Source organism: Mauremys reevesii, linkage group 23 (genome assembly GCF_016161935.1).
Source record: "Mauremys reevesii isolate NIE-2019 linkage group 23, ASM1616193v1, whole genome shotgun sequence".
In the NCBI taxonomy this organism is placed as follows: Eukaryota; Metazoa; Chordata; order Testudines; family Geoemydidae; genus Mauremys; species Mauremys reevesii.
The window spans coordinates 17,330,875-17,353,405 of NC_052645.1; the positions used below are offsets into that span (position 1 = coordinate 17,330,875).

Here is a 22,531-nt window from a genome sequence, read left to right on the forward strand (position 1 = left end):
GGTGGCAGCGCTGCCTTCAGAGCTGGGCATCCAGACAGCTGTTCTCTAGCCACCCCGTCTGAAGGCAGCGCAGAAGCAAAGGTAACAATACTGCGACCCTCCTCCCCACAATAGCCTTGCAACCCCGTCTTGGGTTGAGAACCCCACTTTGAGGAATGCTGACATAAGGGCTTTATATGTTAATAGGTTGCTGTTTTTAAGTATATATTCATGCTTTGTTACAACACCGTGAAATTTAAGATTTAAATATCTGAAACCATTAAATTCAAGATTTTTAAAATGCTATGACCGTGAAATTTACAAAAATGGACCATAAATTTGGTAGGGCCTTAGGCGTGACCAAACAGCTGCCCCTTGTGCTTGTCAATGTGTCCTAGGGCGATGGCAAGCGTGAAAAATCGGATACTTTTTTCAGGGTGGGGGGAGGAGAGGGATAGTTGCTCTACATAAGACAAAGCCCCAATATGGGGATGTCTGGTCACCCTAATGTGCACCCCGCAGCTGGGGCAGACACATCATGCCCCCCCTCTCAGGTCCCCTGTAGCCATGCTGGCCCAGTGCATTCTGGGACTTCTGCTCCCCCCCCCCCATTGTAGCCCTGTCCTACAGGGCTGCAGACAGGCCCGTGGGCGCGTCCAGACCCCGGGCAGTGCATTGTGGGCCGGCACTAGCAGGGGATCAAATGGCAATGTGGGTACAGCCATGTGGCACGTGATGTCGTGGCAGCAAAGGTCAAGTGGTTCAGCCCTAGCTGCCCAGATCACCTCTCCTGTTAGAATGGTTCAGTCCTGTCAGCCCTCCTGGAAATGGTACATGCCTGCGTGATCCCCCCCATTCTCTGAGAAATGGTACTTTCCCTTTACCTCCCCTCTCCCACAATGGTAAACGCCTGTCTGATCAGACCCCCATTCTTCAGAATGGTACAGTCCTGCCAACCCGTTCCTCCTTTTCTCCCCCTTCTCTGGGAATGGTACAGTCCAGGAACACTTGCGCTCTACCTACCGTGCTAATCCTATCGCCCCGCCCTACCTGACTTCTCATTGGCTGCTCCGAGGGACGTGGGGACAAGCCACTCCCCGATAGGTCTGAAGCCCCTTGGGGGCGGGAGGAACTGCTCGCGGGGTGCTTGGCCCCCGGGGCGCGTTCGGTTGCGTTGCGGGAGGGTTTGGTGCGGTCGGGCGGCAGGAAAATGGCGCTGACACAGGGGACCAAGCGGAAAGTCTGCTACTACTATGATGGTGAGAGCCCCGGGCCGGTCCTGGCGGGGGATGAGGCGGAAGCAGGAGGCTTCGGGCGCGGGAGGGAGACATGGGTGGGGGGCGCTGGGGAAGGGTCTGGGGGCGAGGATGGGGACTCCGGGGAGGGGCCTTGGAGGGAGGAGGAGGGGCGCTGGGGACGAGCCAGTGGAGGGGGCGAGGAGGAGGAGGAGGAGGGGGCCAGTGGAGGGGGCGAGGAGGAGGAGGAGGGGGGGACGTTGGGGAAGAGCCAGTGGAGCGGGGGGCGAGGAGGAGGAGGACGGGGCGCTGGGCAAGAGCCAGTGGAGGGGGACCAGGGGAAGGAGGAGGGGGCGCTGGGGAAGAGCCAGTGGAGGGCGAGGAGGAGGGGGCGCTGGGGAAGAGCCAGTGGAGGGCGAGGAGGAGGGGGCGCTGGGAAGAGCCAGTGGAGGGGGCGCTAGGGAAGAGCCAGTGGAGGGGGCGAGGAGGAGGGGGCGCTGGGGACGAGCCAGTGGAGGGGGCGAGGAGGAGGGGGCACTGGGCAAGAGCCAGTGGAGGGGCGAGGAGGAGGGGGCGCTGGGGAAGAGCCAGTGGGGGCGAGGAGGAGGGGGCTCTGGGGAAGAGCCAGTGGAGGGGGCGAGGAGGAGAGGGGGCTCTGGGGAAGAGCCAGTGCAGGGGTGAGGAGGAGGAGGAGGAGGAGGAGGGGGCTCTGGGAAGAGCCAGTGGAGGTGAGGAGGAGGAGGAGGAGGGGGCTCTGGGAAGAGCCAGTGGAGGGGTGAGGAGGAGGAGGAGGGAGGGGCTCTGGGGAAGAGCCAGTGGGGGTGAGGAGGAGGAGGAGGAGGAGGGGCTCTGGGAAGAGCCAGTGGAGGGTGAGGAGGAGGAGGAGGGAGGGGCTCTGGGGAAGAGCCAGTGGGGTGAGGAGGCGGAGGAGGGGGTGCTGGGGAAGGGCCAGTGGAGGGGGCGAGGAGGAGGAGGGTGCTGGGGAAGGGCCAGTGGAGGCGGGTGAGGAGGAGGAGGGGTGCTGGGAAGGGCCAGTGGAGGGGGCGAGGAGGAGGGGGTGCTGGGGAAGGGCCAGTGGAGGGGGCGAGGAGGAGGGGGTGCTGGGAAGGGCCAGTGGAGGTGGCGAGGAGGAGGGGTGCTGGGGAGGGCCAGTGGAGGGGGAGGAGGAGGTGCTGGGAAGGGCCAGTGGAGGGGGCGAGGAGGAGGAGGGGTGCTGGGGAAGGGCCAGTGGAGGGGTGGGTGAGGAGGAGGGTGCTGGGGAAGGGCCAGTGGAGGGGGCGAGGAGGAGGGGGCGCTGGGGAAGGGGGCTCCTTAATGCTTTTGAAAACTCTTGCAGATCTATAATGGTAATATCAATCAGCCTTTTCTCTTTCTGTCTTCCTTCAAACCAGCTGCTTGTTTTTAGTTGGGGATGTTCTGTGGCCAGGGGTATTGTTTAATACCAGGTGTGTGCTTGGTTGGATTGTGGGTGTAGGTACTGGGTATGGGGGGCAATGCTTTGTGTTTGTTTAATCATTCCATGACACTTCCCCAAATGTTGGGTGTTAGCTCCTGGTGCCCTGGCCAAATTGCAACCTGGGTAATTCTACTCAGCCTCTCTTTCTTCCCCCTGTAGTTCAGTGGGAGAAAGCACAATTGCATAACTGCTGTTTGCTGTTCCACACTTACTGCTGTGTTACTTGCCAGCAGGGGGTGTGCTTCCTGCACACTGCACTCCCTCCCACACTTCAGCCTCCTGCCCCAGCCCTACATTCATGGCCCTGCATATATTTTCCCCACCCAGATGTGACCTTCGGGCCAAAGAGTTTTCCCATTTCTTGGTTAGGAGGTGCTTGTAGTGATCATTCAGGCATTTTAGTATGGTTAATTTAAGTGCTCTGCTCCATCAGGTATATATCAGTGACTTTTATCTCTTCAGTACAGTAACTTGCAATGTTAGGCCCTGGTTCTAAAATGAGATCCACCCCTGCATGCGCACAGTACCCGTTGATTTCAGTGGAGTGCTAGACGGGTCGGCCCCTGCAAAACTTGTTGCTGGATTGGGACCTTACGTTAGGCCACTTACCATGATATTGCACGTCTGACTTTCAGCCTTCTAATATCCACAGGTGATATGTGCACATTAGGTCACAAATACTTTGATTTTATGTCTATCAGTGCCACATTAATGCCCTGAGGTTTTGGATGCATCCGTCAGGGTTCCTAGAAATACTGGTTTCTGGTGGTGATAGTTGTGGGAATGCTGTACCTATGTCAGTGACTGTCAGATGGTGAATGAAAGCTCTGTCTGAGGATCCAGTGTCCCTCGGGGCTGGAGACACAATTTTCATATGTGTACTCACACATGGGTGATTGGTGATAAACTAGGGCTTTGTCATCAGGGACACAAAGGTGGTGTTTGTTTTCGTTTTTATTGGTTTTGTTTTTATAGAGGATAACTAACATGCATTAGTTTTATCGCTGTAAAATCTGAAGTGGGGACAAGGCACTTGTAGTTTTTATAACAAGGTAGCTAGGCAAAGTCAGCACTCTAGCTCCTCCACCGCCTGCCTATGCTTGATCTAACAGTAAAATTATGGTGCTTTGTCTCCAACGTGTTCTTACAGCGGGATAGGTAATGCTTGTTAGTGATAAAACTTTTTTTAATCAGTATATGCATAGACCAGGATGCTAGTAGAGTCCAACTTGTAATAGCATCTTAGGGTATGTCTACACAGCCAAAAAAAAAAAGAGGGGGGTTTGCTCTTAATTTACTTTAATCTGAGTTAGGTAGTTTGGGTTAAAATAACAGTGAAGATACAGCAGCTCAGGTTAGCAGCTCAAATTCAGCCACAGGCTCCCTGTAGACTTTAACTTGAGCCCATAACCCAATTTAAAAGCAGAATTGCCATGTCTTCACTGCTATTTTAACCTGATTTAGCTAACCCAAGTTAACACACCTTTTTTTTTGCAGTGTAGACATGCCCTTAGAGGCTGCAAAGATATTCCCACTGCTTATGAAAAGAGAGCTGGTAAATAACCTGGTTTATCAAAATAAACCTCAAGATAGACTGGTCAGTTCAAATCACTTGTGAGTTGCCCACTGCATTTCATTGGAGAGTAGAAGACAAGTGACCGTTCTCTCCTGGGCTGCTGTTAGTTTGGTATTTAGAAGGTGCTGGCTGCCAGATGATTCCCTAGCTAGGCTCTTCATCTTTCTCTGTGATTCTTTCAGGTCTTGTTAATGCTTGGAATTAACCTAATTTTCAGCATTGGTATTGCTGCACCAGTGCAAAGTTCTGTTGTAGACAAGGAAACTGCAGTCTACCCCAGTTTTAAGCAGAGTTAAATTCTACCAGTGGAAATTGTGGTTTTACTCTGTCTACACTAGGTGAAGTGTAGAAAAGGTTTCAATCTCTGCAGGCTGCGGGGCCAGTGAAAATTACTCCTGAATGTTGAGATCTATGACGAAACATTACAGACTCTCAACTGAGTTACCCGCCAGGCCAGATTGCCTTTCTTACCTCCTAGGATGGTTTGGGATTGTGAAACTAGTTGACTTTTTTTTTTTTTGGTCAATGTTGAGTGTGAATCACCCATAGGACAGGCCTTGATGCACAGCCTGGTAAGGATGGATGAATTAAAATAATTGGGGCCTTAAAATATTAGGATTTTCTTGATCTTCAAAGTGCATTGCAGGCATTAACTGTCTTAGCATCACAATACACATACACGCCTGCCCCTGCAAGTGAGGAAACATTATTGCCATTTTACAGACGAGGAAGCCGAGGCAGAGAGTCCAAGTGATTTGCTTGGGGCTATTAGACAAGACATTGTCTGAGCTGGCATTAGAACTCAAGAGTTCCTGGCTCCAGACCAGAACTTAGGCTACACAGTAGTTTCTCAAGGAAACGTGTACCTTCACTAAATCCAGCAGAGTTCAAATTGATCCTAACCGTATGGAGGTGACCCTAGAAGGTTTCTAATTTTGGGAGATGATGGCACTAAGGGACAATTATGTGTAATGTTTGTCAATGTTGTTCTTGCCCCACAGAAGCTGCAGCCTTTTCATTTTAGCTTTTGTACATGGTGGGACCTTTCCGTGTATGGTACAAACTAGATTAACCAAACCTCAATGATTTGCAACAGTGTCATGTTCCCTAACATCTGTTAATTGCACTGAAAACTTCCTTGGTTTTCCAAGACATCAATTATTCAGTCTCTCATGAAACTGTGATAGAGCTGGTCTAAATCTGTGAAGGGTGGGGGAGGATACATACATATTGCTGTAGAAAAGAGAAAATGACAAAATAAAGGTCAGATGGGACTGAACTACCGGTGACTCCTGTCATCTTCCTCTGCAGTGACGCTGCTCAGAGGAGAAAATGTTCTTTTCCACTATAACCAAATGCTTATTGCTCTCAGGGGATGTTGGAAACTACTATTATGGCCAGGGCCATCCAATGAAACCCCACAGGATCCGAATGACCCACAACCTACTGCTGAACTACGGCCTTTACAGAAAAATGGAGATATATGTAAGTATAGGCCCGGACACAGAGAGAGAAGTAGGAAGCTTGTATGGAGGGGCTTGATCCACTTCCCGAGCTAGCACTGTATTGCAATGGCACAGGGTCTTGCAGACTCTCGCGTGTTTTATTGGGAACTTGTGGAGAAACAAGATGGAGGAAAAACAGTTGGAAAATATTCCTGGGGAATAGGTCAGGGTGAAGGTAATTCAAAGAGATTGTTGCTTTTAAGACTTCCACTGGTCTTGTGTTGAGCAGGGTGTTCCTTGTTTTGTTCCAAAGTTCAGGTAATCTATATATAGGAAATGTTTCTCCCTATACCGTGACTGTTTCCTATGCCTAGGCATATCATAAAAAGCCCCAGTCTCCTATCATACCATTCCTCTTCCCCTTAGAACAGGGGTGGGCAAACTTTTTGGGCCAAGGGCCAAATCTGGGTGGGGAAATTGTATGCTGGGCTGGGGCAGAGGGTTGGGGTGCGGGAGGGAGTGCGGGGTGTGGGGGGGGCGTTGTGCAGGAAGGGGCTCAGGGCAAGGGATTGGGGCAGAGGAGTGGTGCAGGGTGTATGAGGGGGCTCAGAGAAGGGAGTTGGAGTGCGAGGTGCAGTCAGGGGGTTTAGGGCAGGGATTTGTGGGGTGGGGTTCAGGCTCTGGCCCGGCACCACTTACCTAAAGCGGCTCCGGGGTGACAGCGGTGTGCACCGGGGACAGGGCAGGCTCCCTGCATGCCTGCCCAGGCCCCACGCTGCACCACTCCAGGAAGCGCTGTGGCCCCTGGGGGATGGTGGGGGGCGGAGGGTTCTGTGTGCGCTGCCCTTGCGCCTTCAGGTACCTCCCCCGAAGCTCCCATTGGCCGCAGTTTCCCATTCCCAGCCAATGGGAGCTGTGGGGGGCGGTGCCTGGAGGCAAGGGCAATGCACAGAGCCCTCTGCCCCCATGCCCAGCGGCCACAGGGACGTGGTGCCGGGTGCTTCTGAGAGCTGCGCAGGGCTCGCAGTGCCACGGGGGGTGATCCCGCAGGCCGGATCGAAAAGCCCTGAGCGGCCGGATCTGACCCGCAGGCTGTAGTTTGCCCACCCCTGCCTTAGAAAGTAGACTTATTTTTGCTTTAATAGCACTGGCTTTAGCTGCTGCTATTCTTGAGAGTAGGCAGGTATTGGAGTGGGAGAAGGAATATATGTCAAATAAACCTTGTTTTGTTCTCTCCTTGCAGCGCCCCCACAAAGCAAATGCAGAAGAAATGACCAAGTATCATAGTGATGACTACATTAAATTTCTGAGATCTATTCGCCCTGATAACATGTCTGAGTACAGCAAGCAGATGCAGAGATGTAAGCTATGCGTATGGTATTGCAGCTTCTAACCTGAATAGCTGTAGTCCTGGGAACCCTGGTTAGCTCTTAGAGCTCATTGTCAAAAGAGTAGGGAGAATCTTATGAAACTTGCCTTTTTTATTATTATTATTTTCATGTTCACCTAACCACTTAGATTATTTTTTTGCCAGAGTTCCACACTGTTTTCCTCTGTTGGGGGTCTGTCCTTAACTCCTTTGATCTTGAGATTGGTGGAAGCTCTTTCATCTTCTTTTCTAATTTATAAATGTAACAGTGTGAACATACCTGTACAACAGGTATTCTGCATAAGCAGCTTGTAACCTGAGGTTCTGGGGTTGTTAATAATGGTAATGTTCTGGGGACCAACTTTCCCAGATATCGGGAGGATGGGTTTTTTTGAAGCAGGAGTACTGTTGTTGGTCACAGCATGGTAGATATGCAAAGAGACGGTCTTTATTTTAGAATCTGTAGATCTATGTAATATTTTCATAAACTGGAAACACTAGTGTCACTATTTCCTATTGTAATAGGAGATATATTATTGGTAACTGTCTTCCTTTTGGGGATATTTCTAGAGATCTGTGGAATTCATGTCCTTACCAGTATAAAATATTCTGTGATTTTTATCAGCATCAAGAAATCTGGCTGCTTAAATTGTGGCTTCATAATTTGTTCTATTCTGACTAAGATTTAGATCCTGCAAGCCCTGAATTCAAATTGACTTCAGCTGAAGTTCTGTGCACTGAGAGTTTTGAGGACCCAGGCCCTCAATGCTGAAAGTGGTGTTGGTTTCAGTTCTGATGTCATACCTGACAGGCAACTTCATCTGTATTATGCAGGAAGTTGGACTAAATGACTAAAGTTCTTTCTGGCCTTAGAATATCCTTAGATGCATGGATATCTTTTTTTTCTCCATGTGGAAAAATCTTTTGCAGCTTTCATGTTATAGAATCTTAAATACCTTTTCAGACTTTCTGCAGCTTTGTGCTAGCATTTTTCAGCAATTAATAGGTAATGAACTATAGTTTTCTGGCTGATTTGGACAAATAAAATTGGTAGGAGTTCACTAAAACAGTATATTGGTTGTGTGCGCTCTCTTCATTCCTGAAATCTGTAGAATTGTTGGCCCGTAGGGCTTATTTTTATGACGTGTATATGTAATCCCCTGTGAACTCTTGAAAGAGTTATGGTCTAGAGGGTGAATTATATGCACTTTTAAACTATAGTGAGCCAAAATGCACACCGTATTTAGGCACCTGAGTGTAACGACTAAAGGAATGAGTAATATGTGTAATGTGTACCAAAGTACTTCCTGGGGTAAATAATACGCCTTAACATACTAAAGTACGTATTTACACAAACCTAACTGCTTACCGCTGAGACTGGAATGGCTCATAAACACCCACACTGGTCTCCCTCTGCTCAGCTTGGCATTTTCTATCCTGTACTTCCAAGCAAGGGTTTTACTTTAAGGAAATTAAATGTGAAAAATGTTCAGTACATATGGAGGTGAGACAAAAGCCAATTCACAATTCAGTCCAATGACCCCTCCTTAACAGAGCTTACAAAATATATCCTCCACCACCTAGCCAGAGGACTAATCCTATGAGCCAGAAATAGAGATTAAAGATGGAGATGGTGGGGCCCCACCACCCAAGTGCAAGGACAGTGCCTGGTGAAGAGCCTAGCCTCCTTTCTGTTCTTAGCCGTTGAGAAAGGAGTGGGTGCTGGGATTTCCTCAGGGGTGCTATCGTGGGGACTCCCATCTTTGATATGAGTGGCCTAATGGGTAGGGCACTAGATTGGGACACCTGTGTTCTATTCCTGGCTCTGCCACTGGCTTGCTGGGTGACCGTGGGCAAGTCACTTTGCCGCTCCATGCCTCAGTTTTCCCATCTATACAATGGAGATAATGATACTGACCCCCTTTGTAAAGTGCTCTGAGGTCTGTTGAGGGAAAATGCCATATAAGAGCTGGGTAGTATTATATTGGGCTCTGATTAGTGGGCATATCATACATAGGACACTCCTGACCCTGCTCTAGCTGTTGGAAATGAGAGAGAACTTTTTCTCTTCCCTGTCCAGAGCCACATATTGCTGTAAAAGGCTTGATCTCCTGGCTGCTTTGAAGGGCTTGGTGAAAAGAGGTCTCTGTATGAATGAATAGCTCCACCATTTGCTTCTGCTTATACAGAGGGCCACATCTTTGCCAAGAAGAAGCAGAGTCACACTATTAAAAATTGTCCGTTTTGCTGCTGCCCACAAGGTTCTGAATGGTAACAGTGATACTAAATGGTATCTTTAATCTCAGTCCATCGATAGATACTCTGTCTGAAGACTCAAGAAGATTATACTGCAGCCATAACGGCTAGAAATTTAATTTGTTATAATGGGAAGCTTACATTCTGCAGCAACTGATAACAGACCTCCCTACTTGCTGATGAGGGAACTATTCAACCACTGCTAATTACCATGCCCCACTGGAACAGTTATACAAATTGGAACATTTCGTTTTGAGTCTCCTGATTCTTGCAGTCCATAAGAAACGAGTTCCATTTAAATCTGGAGACTGCTTAAATTTGCTCATTCAACTGTACTGTCTCCATGATTTTTCACTAGCCTTTTTGGAGGCAAAGAATTGAATGAAAGCAGCATTTCTCATGCTGAAAAGATTCAAGCGAGATTGGTCCTGCTTAAGTACACAAGGGAAAAGTTCCGCTCAACTTCATTACAACATACAGATTTTTGTAAAAACAGGTTTTGCAAAACATAGGCCCTATGAAACTTTTTAAAAATCATGTAAATATTTCTAATAGGAAAAATTCTTTGGAAATAAATGGTTTCCCTGCAGTGTTTCCAACCCAAACATGCTACAGGATTGAGAACCTAGAAGAAAAATTGGCTTTTTTTTTAATCCAAGCTATGAAATGCGCAAAGTAAATGAACGGCATACCTCATGAGAATCAAACTGAACTTTTGAAATGTTGAGTCTTGATAATCTAAGGTGGTGATAGTAACATATTGAAGGAGACCTGTTTACAACGTGTGATTTTTTTAAAATTGATAGTGTCACGACTCACTTTCTAACACAATTAACTGACAATTGGGTTTTATTATCGTTTATTCCACTAGGTGGTGCAACTCTAGTGTAGCTCCACAGTGCATAGGAAATGCTGGTTTCATTCTTTAGTGTCTTCTCAAGGTGCAGCAGGGACCTTGCACTTATAGCAGCTCTCTGTACCAACCGAGAGCTTTTACAAACTGAAGTGCGGGTTCGGTCCTTTTCTGCAAGCTGCCAAGATAATGGCAGTGGGCTGAGCAAAGACAGAAGGGAAGGTTGCAACAGCTGACTACTGATACAATGAAGTCTTTAGTGAAGGGATGACTGTCTACTTCTCATTGAACATTTTATTTATTATATACATGTAAATTAAATAAATGATGCTAATATATTTGATGCTCTCCTGAGTCTATGTCCTTAAGTTAGATTTACGGCATAAACTTTGCCTTTGGTATGCAGGCTAGACCTGCTAACACTTTGTCTTTCTTTTTCAAGTCAATGTTGGGGAAGATTGCCCGGTGTTCGATGGGTTGTTTGAGTTTTGTCAGCTGTCTGCAGGAGGCTCTGTTGGTAAGCACAAGAATACTAGATGCTTTCTCTTTTTAGGAGAATGTCCATAATGTCGCTCTGTCAAAAAAGAAACATGATGTTGGAGATGTTTCTAGATTCCGTAAAACAATTGGTCTGACATTTTGTGATCTTTCTCAAGCCCCGATGCGTTGGAATGAGATTGGTCGGGGGTTGCGAGTGCTTTATGACTGTATGTATGGTCTGGCTCTTCAACAATAGCCATATTCTCACTCCTCCAAAGATCACTGAAGTGGTCACGTTGAGGAATTTCTGTGTATGGAATGAAAGCATCGTGAATGACGTTGTTTCAGTGAAGCTAGCCCTCTGTTGGTAAAACCTTGGTTTATTTAAAGATAATTTGCTTTTTATAAAAACTCACTCCAGGTCTGTGTTATCACAGCCTCAGAGCAGATGTTTTTGTTTTACAAAAAGAAATCCACTTGTGTCTCTCTTTTGAGAAGAAGGAAGAACAAAAGCAGGAAGATTTCAACAAACTCTCTAAAACCTGTATCATTTAAAATAAAATGGCATCCTTATTCATGAGTTTTTTTGCTGCAGACTAATGCAGAATTGCGAGACTTTTTTACTGTGCACGTGTTTAAAAGCTTTGCGGCTTATTTGACATATTCAAGGCATATGTCAGTGCTCTGCATCTGTTTTGCTTAGAGACTCCAAAGAGAGACAGCAAGTTGGTAACCATAAGCCTCAGGATTAGCACCAAGTTCTTTGCTCTCCTCCCATTTGCTCTGCTGGTGAAGACAGTTTCCATTCTGAAGAAATGCAGCATTTTGACTCCCTTCTGATAGATATCCTTATTTTCTGAAATATAAAGTCTGACTTCACTCAAACGCCAAAAAGATAAACATACGCTTGTCCAGCTGACAGACACATCTGAAGTACCTCGTCCGGTGTCTTATCACTCAGGCTCTGATCCTACAAAATGATTCATCTGTGCTGACCCTTAGATCCATGCAAAGTTGCACTGAACATAAGAATGGCCATACTGGGCCAGATGGACCTTTGGTCTGACCCAGTATCCTGTCTTCAGACAGTGGCCAATGCTAGGTGCCCCAGAGGGAATGAACAGAACAGGTAATCACCAAATGATCCCTCCTCTGTTGCCCATCACCAGCTTCTGGCAAAAAAAAATTCTAGGTTCTACCGAGATTTGAACCATCTGAACCGCATGGAACCACACAGTGGAATTGTGTGCAGGGTTTGTGGGAGAACTCTTTGCCTAGTTATCTGTACAAAGGACTAAACAAAGCTAACTGTACGTGAGATAAAACTATCCATGAAACGTTCTCTTTAGGAAATTGATAAATAAAACTAAACTGTACTCTAACCGTGACTCAAGCTAGCAAGAGCTAGCAGGCTGTGGACTTATTTTCAAATCAGGCTCCACAATTCTGTTCTGAACTACAGGTGTGACATGAGAGCAAGACTGTACTGTAAAAATAGATGCTTAATTTGAGCCCTCCCAGCACCTTTATGTTACACTGATCTCTCTTCTACAGAGAGATTACAGCAGTGTCACCACCTAGCTGAGAGTCTTCTGCCTTACTGGTTTGTATGAGAAATCCAGTGTTTAAACCTTTGATATTTGTACTGTTATACATGCAGGCATATGGAATGACACATGTGACCCCACAGGGCATGCTGCCTCTATGTGTTCTCCAGAGTTTGTCAGGGCTCCATTCTGTCTTTCATGCTAATGTTCTGCAATTCTTCTCCCTGCAGCCAGCGCTGTGAAGCTGAACAAGCAACAGACAGATATTGCTGTGAATTGGGCAGGAGGCCTTCACCACGCTAAGAAATCGGAGGCTTCTGGCTTCTGTTATGTCAATGACATTGTCTTAGCCATTTTGGAGCTACTAAAGTACGTGCAGTACTTCTTATCCCTTTTGTTTGTCTGTTCTGCTGCACTTTCCACTTTCTTCTTAATTTGCTCCTTTTTATTACCTTGTTAGGTGTGTCTTTTCTCGGGAGGGCTTAATCAGACATGTTTTTTGGATGCAGTGCCCTCTCTTCAGCAGGGGTTGCTGTACTTATGGTATGATGCAGTAGATGAAAGGCCTGGAGGCATTGTGTGATCACTCTTTGGTGCTTCTTCCTTGGCACAAAAAAGTGGCACCCCTGTAATTTGTGTCCTGATGGTTACCATCCTGGCGACTTTTGGCATGAGGCAGCTCTAAGTAGGAGGCTTGGATGTAAAATGTGCAATTCGCTGGTTGTCTGTATAAACTGAATTGATCAAAGATCAGTTGCCGCAGCAATAGCCGCTTCAATTTCCTCAGTGATTCTTTTCTGCTGTCAACCAATTCAAGGCATATGTCAGTGCTCCGCATCTGTTTTGCTTAGAGTCTCCAAAGAGAGACAGCAAGTTGGTAACCATAAGCCTCGGGATTAGCACCAAGTTCTTTGCTCTCCTCCCATTTGCTCTGCTGGTGAAGACAGTTTCCATTCTGAAGAAATGCAGCATTTTGACTCCCTTCTGATTCTAGGTACCACCAGAGGGTGCTGTATATTGACATTGATATTCACCATGGAGATGGCGTGGAGGAAGCCTTTTACACCACAGACCGTGTCATGACTGCATCCTTTCATAAGTACGGAGAATACTTCCCAGGAACAGGGGATCTGCGGGTGAGAATGGAGGCTTAGTAGAAACTTCTCCTGGAATTTGATTTGTTCCATCTATTCACTGTCCAACTAATTTCACCAAAACACTGTTTCTGTTTTCACTGGTTTAGATGGACTCTCTCAAAATAGCAGCCTCTGCTTAATAAGAAATGTGTGTGACAATTAACTTTGTTCTTTGAGTGGGTGCTGAGTCTCTGTGGTGGTATATCTGTTATACGGTAACAATGCCCAGACATCTGATGTCAGTTACTCTACAGCCTCGTAGTGTGGGACTCTGAACATCGCATCTTGGTGGGCCGTATTTATTGACAAACTGACTTCCATGCTCCCCTTGTGGCCCTATTGCTTTGATCTCACAAGTTATGCACAGGCTGGCCATGCCAGTACTTGAATGGGAGACCTACAGAGGAACACCTTGTGCTGCAGAAATGGTACTGGTGATTCAGCAGGTGGCATTCCTCCCTCCGAGTTGGTGCTGAGCCTCATGGCCCATGCTGGGACACGGTTATCTGGTGGGGCTGTCTTTCAAATGAGACACAACTGTGGTCCTGCCTACTTCTCAAGAGGTAGGGATGTTAACCCTAGGTCATGGTCTGATACCAGTTAGGGTAATGGCATTCTCCTGACCTAAATTCCCCCTTGAGTTTTAGCTGGGTGTAGAATTGTCATGGGGTGATATGTACTTGTAGCTAGCTGCCACATTCGATCCTAGAAGCGGCCAGACTACAGCAGTGAGTGAAATTCTTTTTTTTTTTTTTTTGGTCGAGTGCTTTGGTATGGTAATGTGCTCTGTAGATAGAAGATATTTAATTGATTTTAAAAATCAAAACTAAAAACCTTGTAAGATTCCTCCAACTGTCAATACTGCAGGCTCAGCCTGGTATCGGACTGCAGCCTGATTCGCGTTTTGCTCTGTACGACCTTGCCAACAGTGTAGAGTCTGGAACTGGAAACTTGACAGCCAGTTTTCCTCTTTCCTTGATGCAAGAGAGAATAAAATCGGGCTTTTCTGCAGCACCACTGGATCTGCACGACATAGAGTTTTAACTAGCAGAATGTGCAACTGAGAACACTCAGACCCAGAGTGAGACAGTAGATATCAGTAGGGATTGTTCATTCCCATGTATCCTATCACAGCAAGATGCTCTCTGTGACTGTTCCGGGGATTGAACTTTCTGGGGCAAGCAGTAAAGTATTCTCAGTAGAGCGTCCTTGCTTGTGGAACCCGTTTCCTCTAAGAATCTGCTATTGGCTTGTAACTGGGGCTGATACAAGGCCCACCTGTTTGGACTTTTTAATGACCCTCTCAATGAGGCCTAAGTTTCATAGAACTTGTGACTCCCAATTTGACTCAGTTGAGTGTTTGACTAGATGCTGAGGCAAGGGCTGTCATGTCAGTAGAATTCCAAGGTGCTGTTTACTCCTTCTTGACTATAACTTCGCGTTACTCTCCGTTATCAATCTAGACATTACATAGCTTAGTTGAATGCAAAGGCCAAATGTACCCACTTTCCCCACGGCTAATCCTCTGTTGAAGTCACTGGAATCATGCCCCGCTTATGCCAAGACTGAATTTGTCCCAAGTGCCTTGGCTTGGATTCTGATAAACCTGGTGGAATCTCACTTTCCTTTCTGCGTTGGCACATGTATGTTGGCGTTTCTCTGGTGACCCTGTGGTCTTTCCTGTCTCTCACTCTAATAGGATATTGGTGCAGGCAAAGGCAAGTATTATGCTGTCAACTATCCTCTCCGGGACGGAATTGATGATGAATCCTATGAGGCAATATTTAAGCCGGTAAGCCTCTTTTGCTGAGTGAGTCCAGGATGCTGCTTTGTCTTTTTCTAGTGACACTCTGAGGGGAGATGCAATCCTGTGCTGTAAGGTTCCCTAGTGTTTATTCCTACTTGACAATTACAGCCAGTCACTTGTAGACTCTTATCTGTAAGAGCTTCAGTGTCACCAATATGGGAGGGAGGCAACACCCATTGAAGCATCAGGGAATATCTCCATGTCAGCTGCTTACGTGGATTTCATTGTGTTGCTGTGACACCATCCCAAGGGAGTATGTAACAACGGATTTCTTGTCCAGGTGATATCTAAAGTGATGGAGACGTTCCAGCCTAGTGCAGTTGCCTTACAGTGTGGATCAGATTCTCTGTCAGGGGACAGATTGGGCTGTTTTAATCTGACCATCAAAGGTAAGAGGACACTGCTTCTAGCAAAGCAGTTAAACCAGGGCGGTGGCCTTGAGGAAAGCTCAGACGTGTAAATTACAGTATCTGTGGTGGCACTTGTGTGATTGATGGTAATCACTGTGTTGAAAAGCTTCCTGTCCAGTTAGCCAGTGAGACTATGAACTTTCTCCCATTCCCTATGCTGCAGGTCATGCCAAGTGTGTGGAGTTCGTAAAGAGTTTTAACTTGCCTATGCTGATGCTAGGAGGGGGTGGCTACACAATCCGCAACGTGGCTAGATGCTGGACTTACGAGACTGCCGTGGCTTTGGACACGGAAATTCCAAATGGTAAGACTATCCTGTGTTGTACTGAGAGGCTGGGTGTCTAGTAATAGAGCTTGGGGAAAATTTAAATTGCTCTGAGTAGGTGTAGGAGACCTGTGAAGTAGCCTGGACACTTCACTAGCTGCTGATTTTTATTGTGTCAGAGTTCGCTGAGCTACCACTGTGTATGTGGTGTATTCTAGTCCTCTAGTGCATCCTGAGAAACCATTTTTCCCGTACAGCACACGGTGGTTGGTGTGTCCTGCTATCTCACAAACTAAAAGGCCTGTTGTGGGCACCATGGCGTTAAAGCAGCGAATAGTCTTTGGCCTCATTGTCACAAAGTTATGTTTTTCTGAGCATCCCAGGAGAGTTCCAGTCACCCCCAAAAGGGAAATGTTCCATTTATTCTCATAGCACATTGGAGCTCATGTGATGTTTGCTGTTTCAATACCAGGCCAGTAACCAATCAAGGTTATTCTGTGTTTTATTCTTCGTGCAGAGCTTCCATATAATGACTATTTTGAATACTTTGGACCAGACTTTAAGCTCCACATCAGTCCTTCGAACATGACCAACCAGAACACCAATGAGTATCTTGAGAAGATTAAGTAAGTGTTGTCTGTTACTCCTAGCAAAATTGGCCCCTTACACTGGGGGCTTGTTTCTGTTAATGCTTTTTAGATCACCAGCGTGTGGGGTTTTTGGTTTGTTTGTTTTCTGCTGGTTGTAGGCAGCGGCTATTTGAGAATCTACGCATGCTCCCTCATGCCCCTGGTGTCCAGATGCAGCCGATTCCCGAGGATGCTGTGCAGGAGGACAGTGGAGATGAAGATGAAGAGGATCCTGACAAACGCATTTCAAGTAGGTGCCCGGCTGTGGGCATAGGTTGCCTTGCGTGATCACGGACCATGCTGCTGAACCTTCCCTTGGTGAAGCAGTGCTGTTGCTAGAGAACTTCCTTCACGAAAGAATCTAGATTTAATATTGGAGCTCGAACTATTGCCAAAGCCTCCTGTGGGGAAATGACTGACAAAAGACTGAAAGCGGCACTGTCCGTTTATGCTGCCAGAAGACAGGCTCCCACTGTTCTAGCAAAAGTCATCCTTTAGCTGTGAAAACACTAGCTTATATCCAGGCTGCCTTATGCCCTTTGGGTCTGGGAGTCCGATTTTCCCAGTGTGAAGTTAGTTAACCCGTTTGTGCTGGCAGCTCTAGACATCCTGCTGTAAACCTAATCCATGACGCATATACTTGTTACACTGAGAGATCTCCGGTTCTGACCTTGGCTGCTGCAAGTAGCTGGCTAAGCTGTGATTCTAGTAGGATTGTTGTATTGCTGCACAGTAGTAAAGATTTTTGACACGACAGAGCATTCCACATGTGCGCATGTACCTTCCTAAATACGTTTACTGCCTTACGGACCCCTGGGGAAAAGACTCCAGTGTGACTGAGGTAGCTTCTCCCTCTTTGCTCTCAGTGCGCTCTGCTGACAAGAGAATAGCCTGTGATGAAGAATTCTCCGACTCTGAAGATGAAGGGGAAGGTGGTCGCAAAAATGTTGCCAATTTTAAGAAGTCCAAGCGCGTAAAAGCAGAAGATGATAAGGAGGAGGAGGAGAAGAAAGGTAGGTGTAAAATTGGAACTAGCCGTATGTCGGACTGCTCCCTAGAGCAGGACTCGGTAATGTGAGGGATGAGGAAAGCTGCGTTTTTGTTGCAGAAGTTAATGTTTCTGCGGTTCATCTTATAGATTGCTGATGATGATTTGAACCACTCCACCATCAATGGGAACCTTGAAGGAGCTGCCAGAGTTAAACCTGGGTTGCCTGGCAGGCTAATAGAGAACAGGACTTTAGTAACAACACCCCAGTGACACATGGGACTGATCACAGTGCTTAACGTAGTCTGGAAAGAGCGGGTTGGCGTGGGGTCTCATCCTCTGGGGCAGCTGCTTTGATAAGACAGCACTTAAAGTGCGACCTGGCTTAATTAAAACAAACAAAAACAAATGTTGCCAGGTCTGTGACCTAGTCTAACTGTCCCCATCCTCGCATTTTAAGCACAGACTGACTGGTGTACTCTCCACGAGTGCTCAAACTTCACCCAGGCTGGGGAAGTTTCTTCTTCCCCAAGGCAAAAAAAGACTCTACTCTCCCTGATTCTAGGTGGGTTTACCAAGGTCAGCTCTGGTCTGGCAACTGTTAAAATCTGGCCTTGTGTCACCATCCCAACAATTACCACGAAGATGGAAAAACAATGTCTGGTGCTTCTGTGCTATTGCCCTCATCGCTCTGCTCCAGCAGGCCTAATGATGATCATCCCTCTGCTAAAGCTGTAATGTGAGGCTTTAGGTATTTTGGGAAGGGAAGGAACAAACATCTGAGTCATCTGGTTCCTTGGGGTTATAGGCTTCATAACCCCAAACTCCTTCAGAATACCACGGTGTCTAGCCACTAGCCCTAATTACCTTTGCACTGACTTGCTGCAGGGAGGCCCTCCTAGTGTCTCTATTTCATCAGCAAGGCATTGGTGACAGTTCTCTTCATTGGTAGAGTGAGCACAGTGCGAATCAGTGGATAGTCTGTCTTTAACAAACCACAGGCCACATGTCTGCAAATGCAGCCTGAGCCACTGATCGTTTTAGCCTCTTCCAAAGAGAAATACGCATGTAACAAGCTTACAATGAGGTGACCGTTAGTGGAGTCCTCAAAACAACTACCTACAGGCTACAACCTGAGCTGTATCACTGCGGGCTCCTGCGATCTGGTATAATACAGCGTGTTGCCAGATTTGCAAAAATCCTTGTCGCTGCCACCCAAAAACATTCGGGGGCTTAGCTGACCTCAAACACAAGCTTTGTCTCTCTGCTGGCCTGTTCTTTCTTTTTCTTGGTGCTGGGAGAACTGCTGTAGTTACTGTGAAGATTTATGACTCACATTGGAGGACAATAGAATACAGAGCTTCAGGGTGCCACAAGTGGCTCAAAACAGGCTGCTGCCCCAGACTGTGGCTTCAAGTGTGGATACCTGAAGGGTTCCCCGGTTTCCAGACTCTGCCCCACACATGCGGAGTAGCTGGCATTGTCTGTTTTTCCACTGTAACTGCCTCACCAGTGATTTCTAATGTAATTAGACCTCCCTGACTGGTGTCTGATTCTGCCAGGTGGGGCTGGTGAGTGGCAGCTATTTCTCTGCCTCTTTGCTATTTGGGGTTTTTTCTTTTCTAGATGAGAAAGAAGAGGAAAAAGCCAAAGAGGAGAAAGCAGAACCCAAAGGGTGAGACCTACTTCTCTCTTCTCTCCCCTCTTCCCCCCCCCCCCCCCCATTTAGGATGCAATGTGACTTAGGTGCCTGGGAGTTGAGCAGGATGGTTTTGTAGGTGACTGTTTCTGAGTTTCTCCATCTCTAAATTATAGATAATACCCAAGGCCCTCTTTTGGTAAAGCACTTTGAGGTCCTTGGATGAAAGGTGCTAGAGAAGTGCTTAAAAATATTTTGCAGTGTGTGTAAAACTTCATTGTGTGTGTAAGATAAGGACAGATGTTAGTGCATCTGTTAGGACAGGACCTAAGGGTAAAGTCTTTAACATGCTACTCGACTATTTTGCTACAGTTTGATCACAATCTAATTCTTTTGTCAGTTCCTTAACACAAGCTCTCCACTCTTGGCTCTGCAGGGTAAAGGAAGAGACTAAATCGACCTAAGATGACTGCAGCCGGACAATACCTTTCAGTACATAGTTAAAGTTTGCTTCTCTGGTAGCCTCCCATTCCACAGGATTTATATTTTATATGTTTCTGTATATATTTCTATATAAATATATAAATGACTTAAGAACTGTAAATTATTCTTGCTGCATTCCGCTGAGAGCAGATGGGGAGGATTCTGAGTAGACAGACCTGCACTACTCAGAATTAGTGACAGGGACGTTTCACTCTTGCCTTCCACTGCCCCTTTGGTGTGTGTTTTAAAAATCATTTTCCTCTTCTCTATCCTCTCTTTGAAATAGCCCTTTGGAGAATACTGGTTTTTTTTTTTCTTTTTTTTATATAAACTAGAAATAGTGTCTGACTTTTAGGTCAGGTGGAAATATGGCCATGAAACTTTGGGAGAACTTTGAGTTCCCAACTTATGCCTGTGAGAGAAACTGCTCCTATGGTCTTTGGTCCAATTACACCATAGTAAGTAACTGCAAGCCGATGCCAGTTCTCAGGGTCAAATAGTGCAGTTCTTGAATAAAGTTGGCTGTCTATCTGCAGTGGATTTGTGGAAGGAGTTGAAGCCGTTTTAAAGTAAATATGTAAAGTTCCCTGGTGTATCAGCCCACGGTGCCCTGCTCTAAGGTATAGATCTGGATAGCACAAAATGAAAACTGCCAGCTAGCTGGTGTTTTAAATGAAAGAATCCACTTTAGAAAGTTTTAAGTCAAGTTAGCGTGGCAGCGTTATACATCTCATATGAGAGAGAAGGGCTCAAAAGAATATTTTTCTTCATATACCAAAACCCCTATGTGGGGGCAATGCATTACTGCCTATTGTTGTCCTGTGTAGCTCTCCCTGCTTTTTCCCCCACTCAGCTACCTGTGATTACATAATGTGCATTCTGAGTGCTGATCTAGGTCCTAGACGGAAGCCACTACAGAAATCCCAAGTCAGCTAAAGACCAGATTGCGAAGAGCCTGATTGAAGCTGCTTGTCAGTGTGGCACTTGCTGAAAATTCTCATCTGATGTGAAGCACAGATGTTTTTTGATAGGACCTTTCTCCTTGTTGTCCAGGCCAGTAACTGGGGGGGAACCTTTTGAACCTGCAACTTAAGCTGCTCTCTTTGTCATGGAACAGCAGCACCCCCTGTTGCTTGAGAACAGAACTGGCCTTTACCTTGCATCTCACTTCTCATAACTGATCATTGGATGAGCTTTCTGTGAAATGCGTCACTGAGCTCCAGCCTTGCAGAAGTTCTGCAGGCAGCTTTCACTTGCTGTTTTCTCAGGGGGATACCTCTGTCCACTAGAGCATCTGTACCTCCCAGAGTGCTGCTGATGGTTTCAACTCCAGTAATGCTGCTAACTTAACACAGGTTATTTTTAAATGGTTTATTTTTTTAAGTACTCTTCTTTCCCACCATCTCTAGTCTCTTGAGGCTGACTGCAGCTCCTCTTGCTCTTATGTTTTTGTGAAGTGGGAGATCACTGTATCTGTGTGTCTGGGGGGAAAATATATTGTGGTTTTTTAAAAGATGCTTTTTATTTTGAAAATCTTTGTAATAAAAATGACATTTCTATGTTGGTGTGAATTGTTACCCTTCTTTGTGGTCAGAGGACATAAAAGGGAGGGGGCCTACTTGTTTTGTAGATCGCAGACTAATCACAATAAAATAGATCACTTTTGAAAAACTTAACCATTGAAATTAGAGGCTTTGGGTGACTGGTTAGTGTGTCCTCTATCCCTATTGGTAATAAAACTGGCCTGTATTTATAGCAGGACTGAACTTGCTCTGTTGCTCATTTCATTTACAGGTTTGGGCCTTATCTCCAACTTTTTTTGCTTAAAGTATCTTAATTCTCCAGCTGCCCCTTTGATGAATGGTTGGGTCTGCATTTTATCCCACTTACATTAAGCATTAGAGGCATTTCTTCTCTCAGCTGTTCTGGTGCAGCCCTGTCCTGACTGCAGCTGGGGTGTGCACCTTGGTTTGGCTTTCCCCTGGAGAACTGAGTAGGTCATGTCTTTCTCATTGCTTAGAATGTTGTTTCAGTCCTTCCTGAAGTTGATTACTTCAGTTTGCTGAAAAATGGGCTCAGGTATAGTACTGTTGTTCAACTGAAATCTAGAAACATCTTAAATAAGATGTGTGGGTTATTGTGCTTGATTCAGTTGTAGGACTCCTACTTGCTGTTGTGTAAGGTGCAGAAAATCTGAAAGGTTCATAAACTAGTATTTCCCTATATAGGAGCAACCTATTGCAACAGCAAGCCTCCTAGTGATGGGTCATAATTAATCCTTTTAGCTCATCGCCTTTGTCATTTAATTAATTTGAAGGGGGGAGGTGGGCATCTCTTCATTTCCAAGGGATGAAACCGTGACTACAACCCATGTTGTATTCTTAGCTTGCACATATTAGCATGCAAGTCTCCCTGTGGTTCAGCAGTACTCAAAATGGCTGCCACACAGCTCTCCAGAACTGGTATGGTTAACCCTATAGCAGCACATACCATTGCATGTGTAAGAACATAACCAGTAGGGATCATTCTACAACAGGCACAGCTGCACTTATATTTCCATGGACCAGCAGCATATACCACCTTCAAAAAGCTAGAGGTGACAACTTTAATTCTGCAGGACAACACCAGCTATGCTGAAGGTACCAGTTTCATAACCAGATCTTATGCAGTAGAAATAGTACCTAGTTACAAGATCAGTCAAGTCTGCCTCATAGCACTAATGGTAGGGTGAATGCTCTACCATAGGCTAGTTAATGGGGATAGCTGTTACAGTAGAAGCAATGTCAGTCATTACACATTGCAAGAGAGGCCAATAGCTGCACATTTTCCCCCCATGCACTAGCATTGACTGGGGACCCCTCAGACAAGACTTATCTAGAAGTTTATTAACAAGCACTCCTGAATGAGGATAGGAACAAACCACAGCCCCAGTAGAATTCTGTAAAGTGAGACTTTAAAAGCTGCAGCCTTGTCATATC

At 46.2% G+C, this 22,531-nt stretch overlaps 1 protein-coding gene across 2 annotated transcripts; it reads left to right on the top strand.

The window, feature by feature from the left end:
* The first annotated feature begins 1,063 nt into the window (after positions 1 to 1,063).
* On the top strand, positions 1,064 to 21,112 carry HDAC1 (histone deacetylase 1). Of its 2 annotated transcripts, XM_039511373.1 has the most exons (14): positions 1,065 to 1,238; positions 5,619 to 5,731; positions 6,935 to 7,052; positions 10,612 to 10,686; positions 12,427 to 12,565; positions 13,191 to 13,332; positions 15,032 to 15,124; positions 15,420 to 15,528; positions 15,713 to 15,853; positions 16,332 to 16,440; positions 16,563 to 16,693; positions 17,310 to 17,456; positions 19,058 to 19,106; positions 19,507 to 21,112. In XM_039511373.1, exons 1-14 carry the CDS (start codon positions 1,190 to 1,192, stop codon positions 19,532 to 19,534), a joined length of 1,443 nt encoding a protein of 480 aa, XP_039367307.1. In that variant the 5' UTR covers positions 1,065 to 1,189; the 3' UTR covers positions 19,535 to 21,112. The 2 variants fall into 2 exon arrangements, with proteins under 2 accessions (XP_039367308.1, XP_039367307.1); XM_039511374.1 differs by lacking the exon at positions 15,032 to 15,124 and having other exon boundaries at positions 1,064 to 1,238.
* Positions 21,113 to 22,531: the final 1,419 nt, after the last annotated feature.

Bases quoted from the DNA above. Each gene is read 5' to 3' on its own strand.
- HDAC1 (XM_039511373.1), top strand. From the start codon at position 1,190: ATGGCGCTGACACAGGGGACCAAGCGGAAAGTCTGCTACTACTATGAT. The intron at 17,457-19,057 runs GTAGGTGTAAAA...TTTCTTTTCTAG, and splicing joins GGAGGAGGAGGAGAAGAAAG to ATGAGAAAGAAGAGGAAAAA. The intron at 19,107-19,506 runs GTGAGACCTACT...TTGGCTCTGCAG, and splicing joins GAGAAAGCAGAACCCAAAGG to GGTAAAGGAAGAGACTAAAT.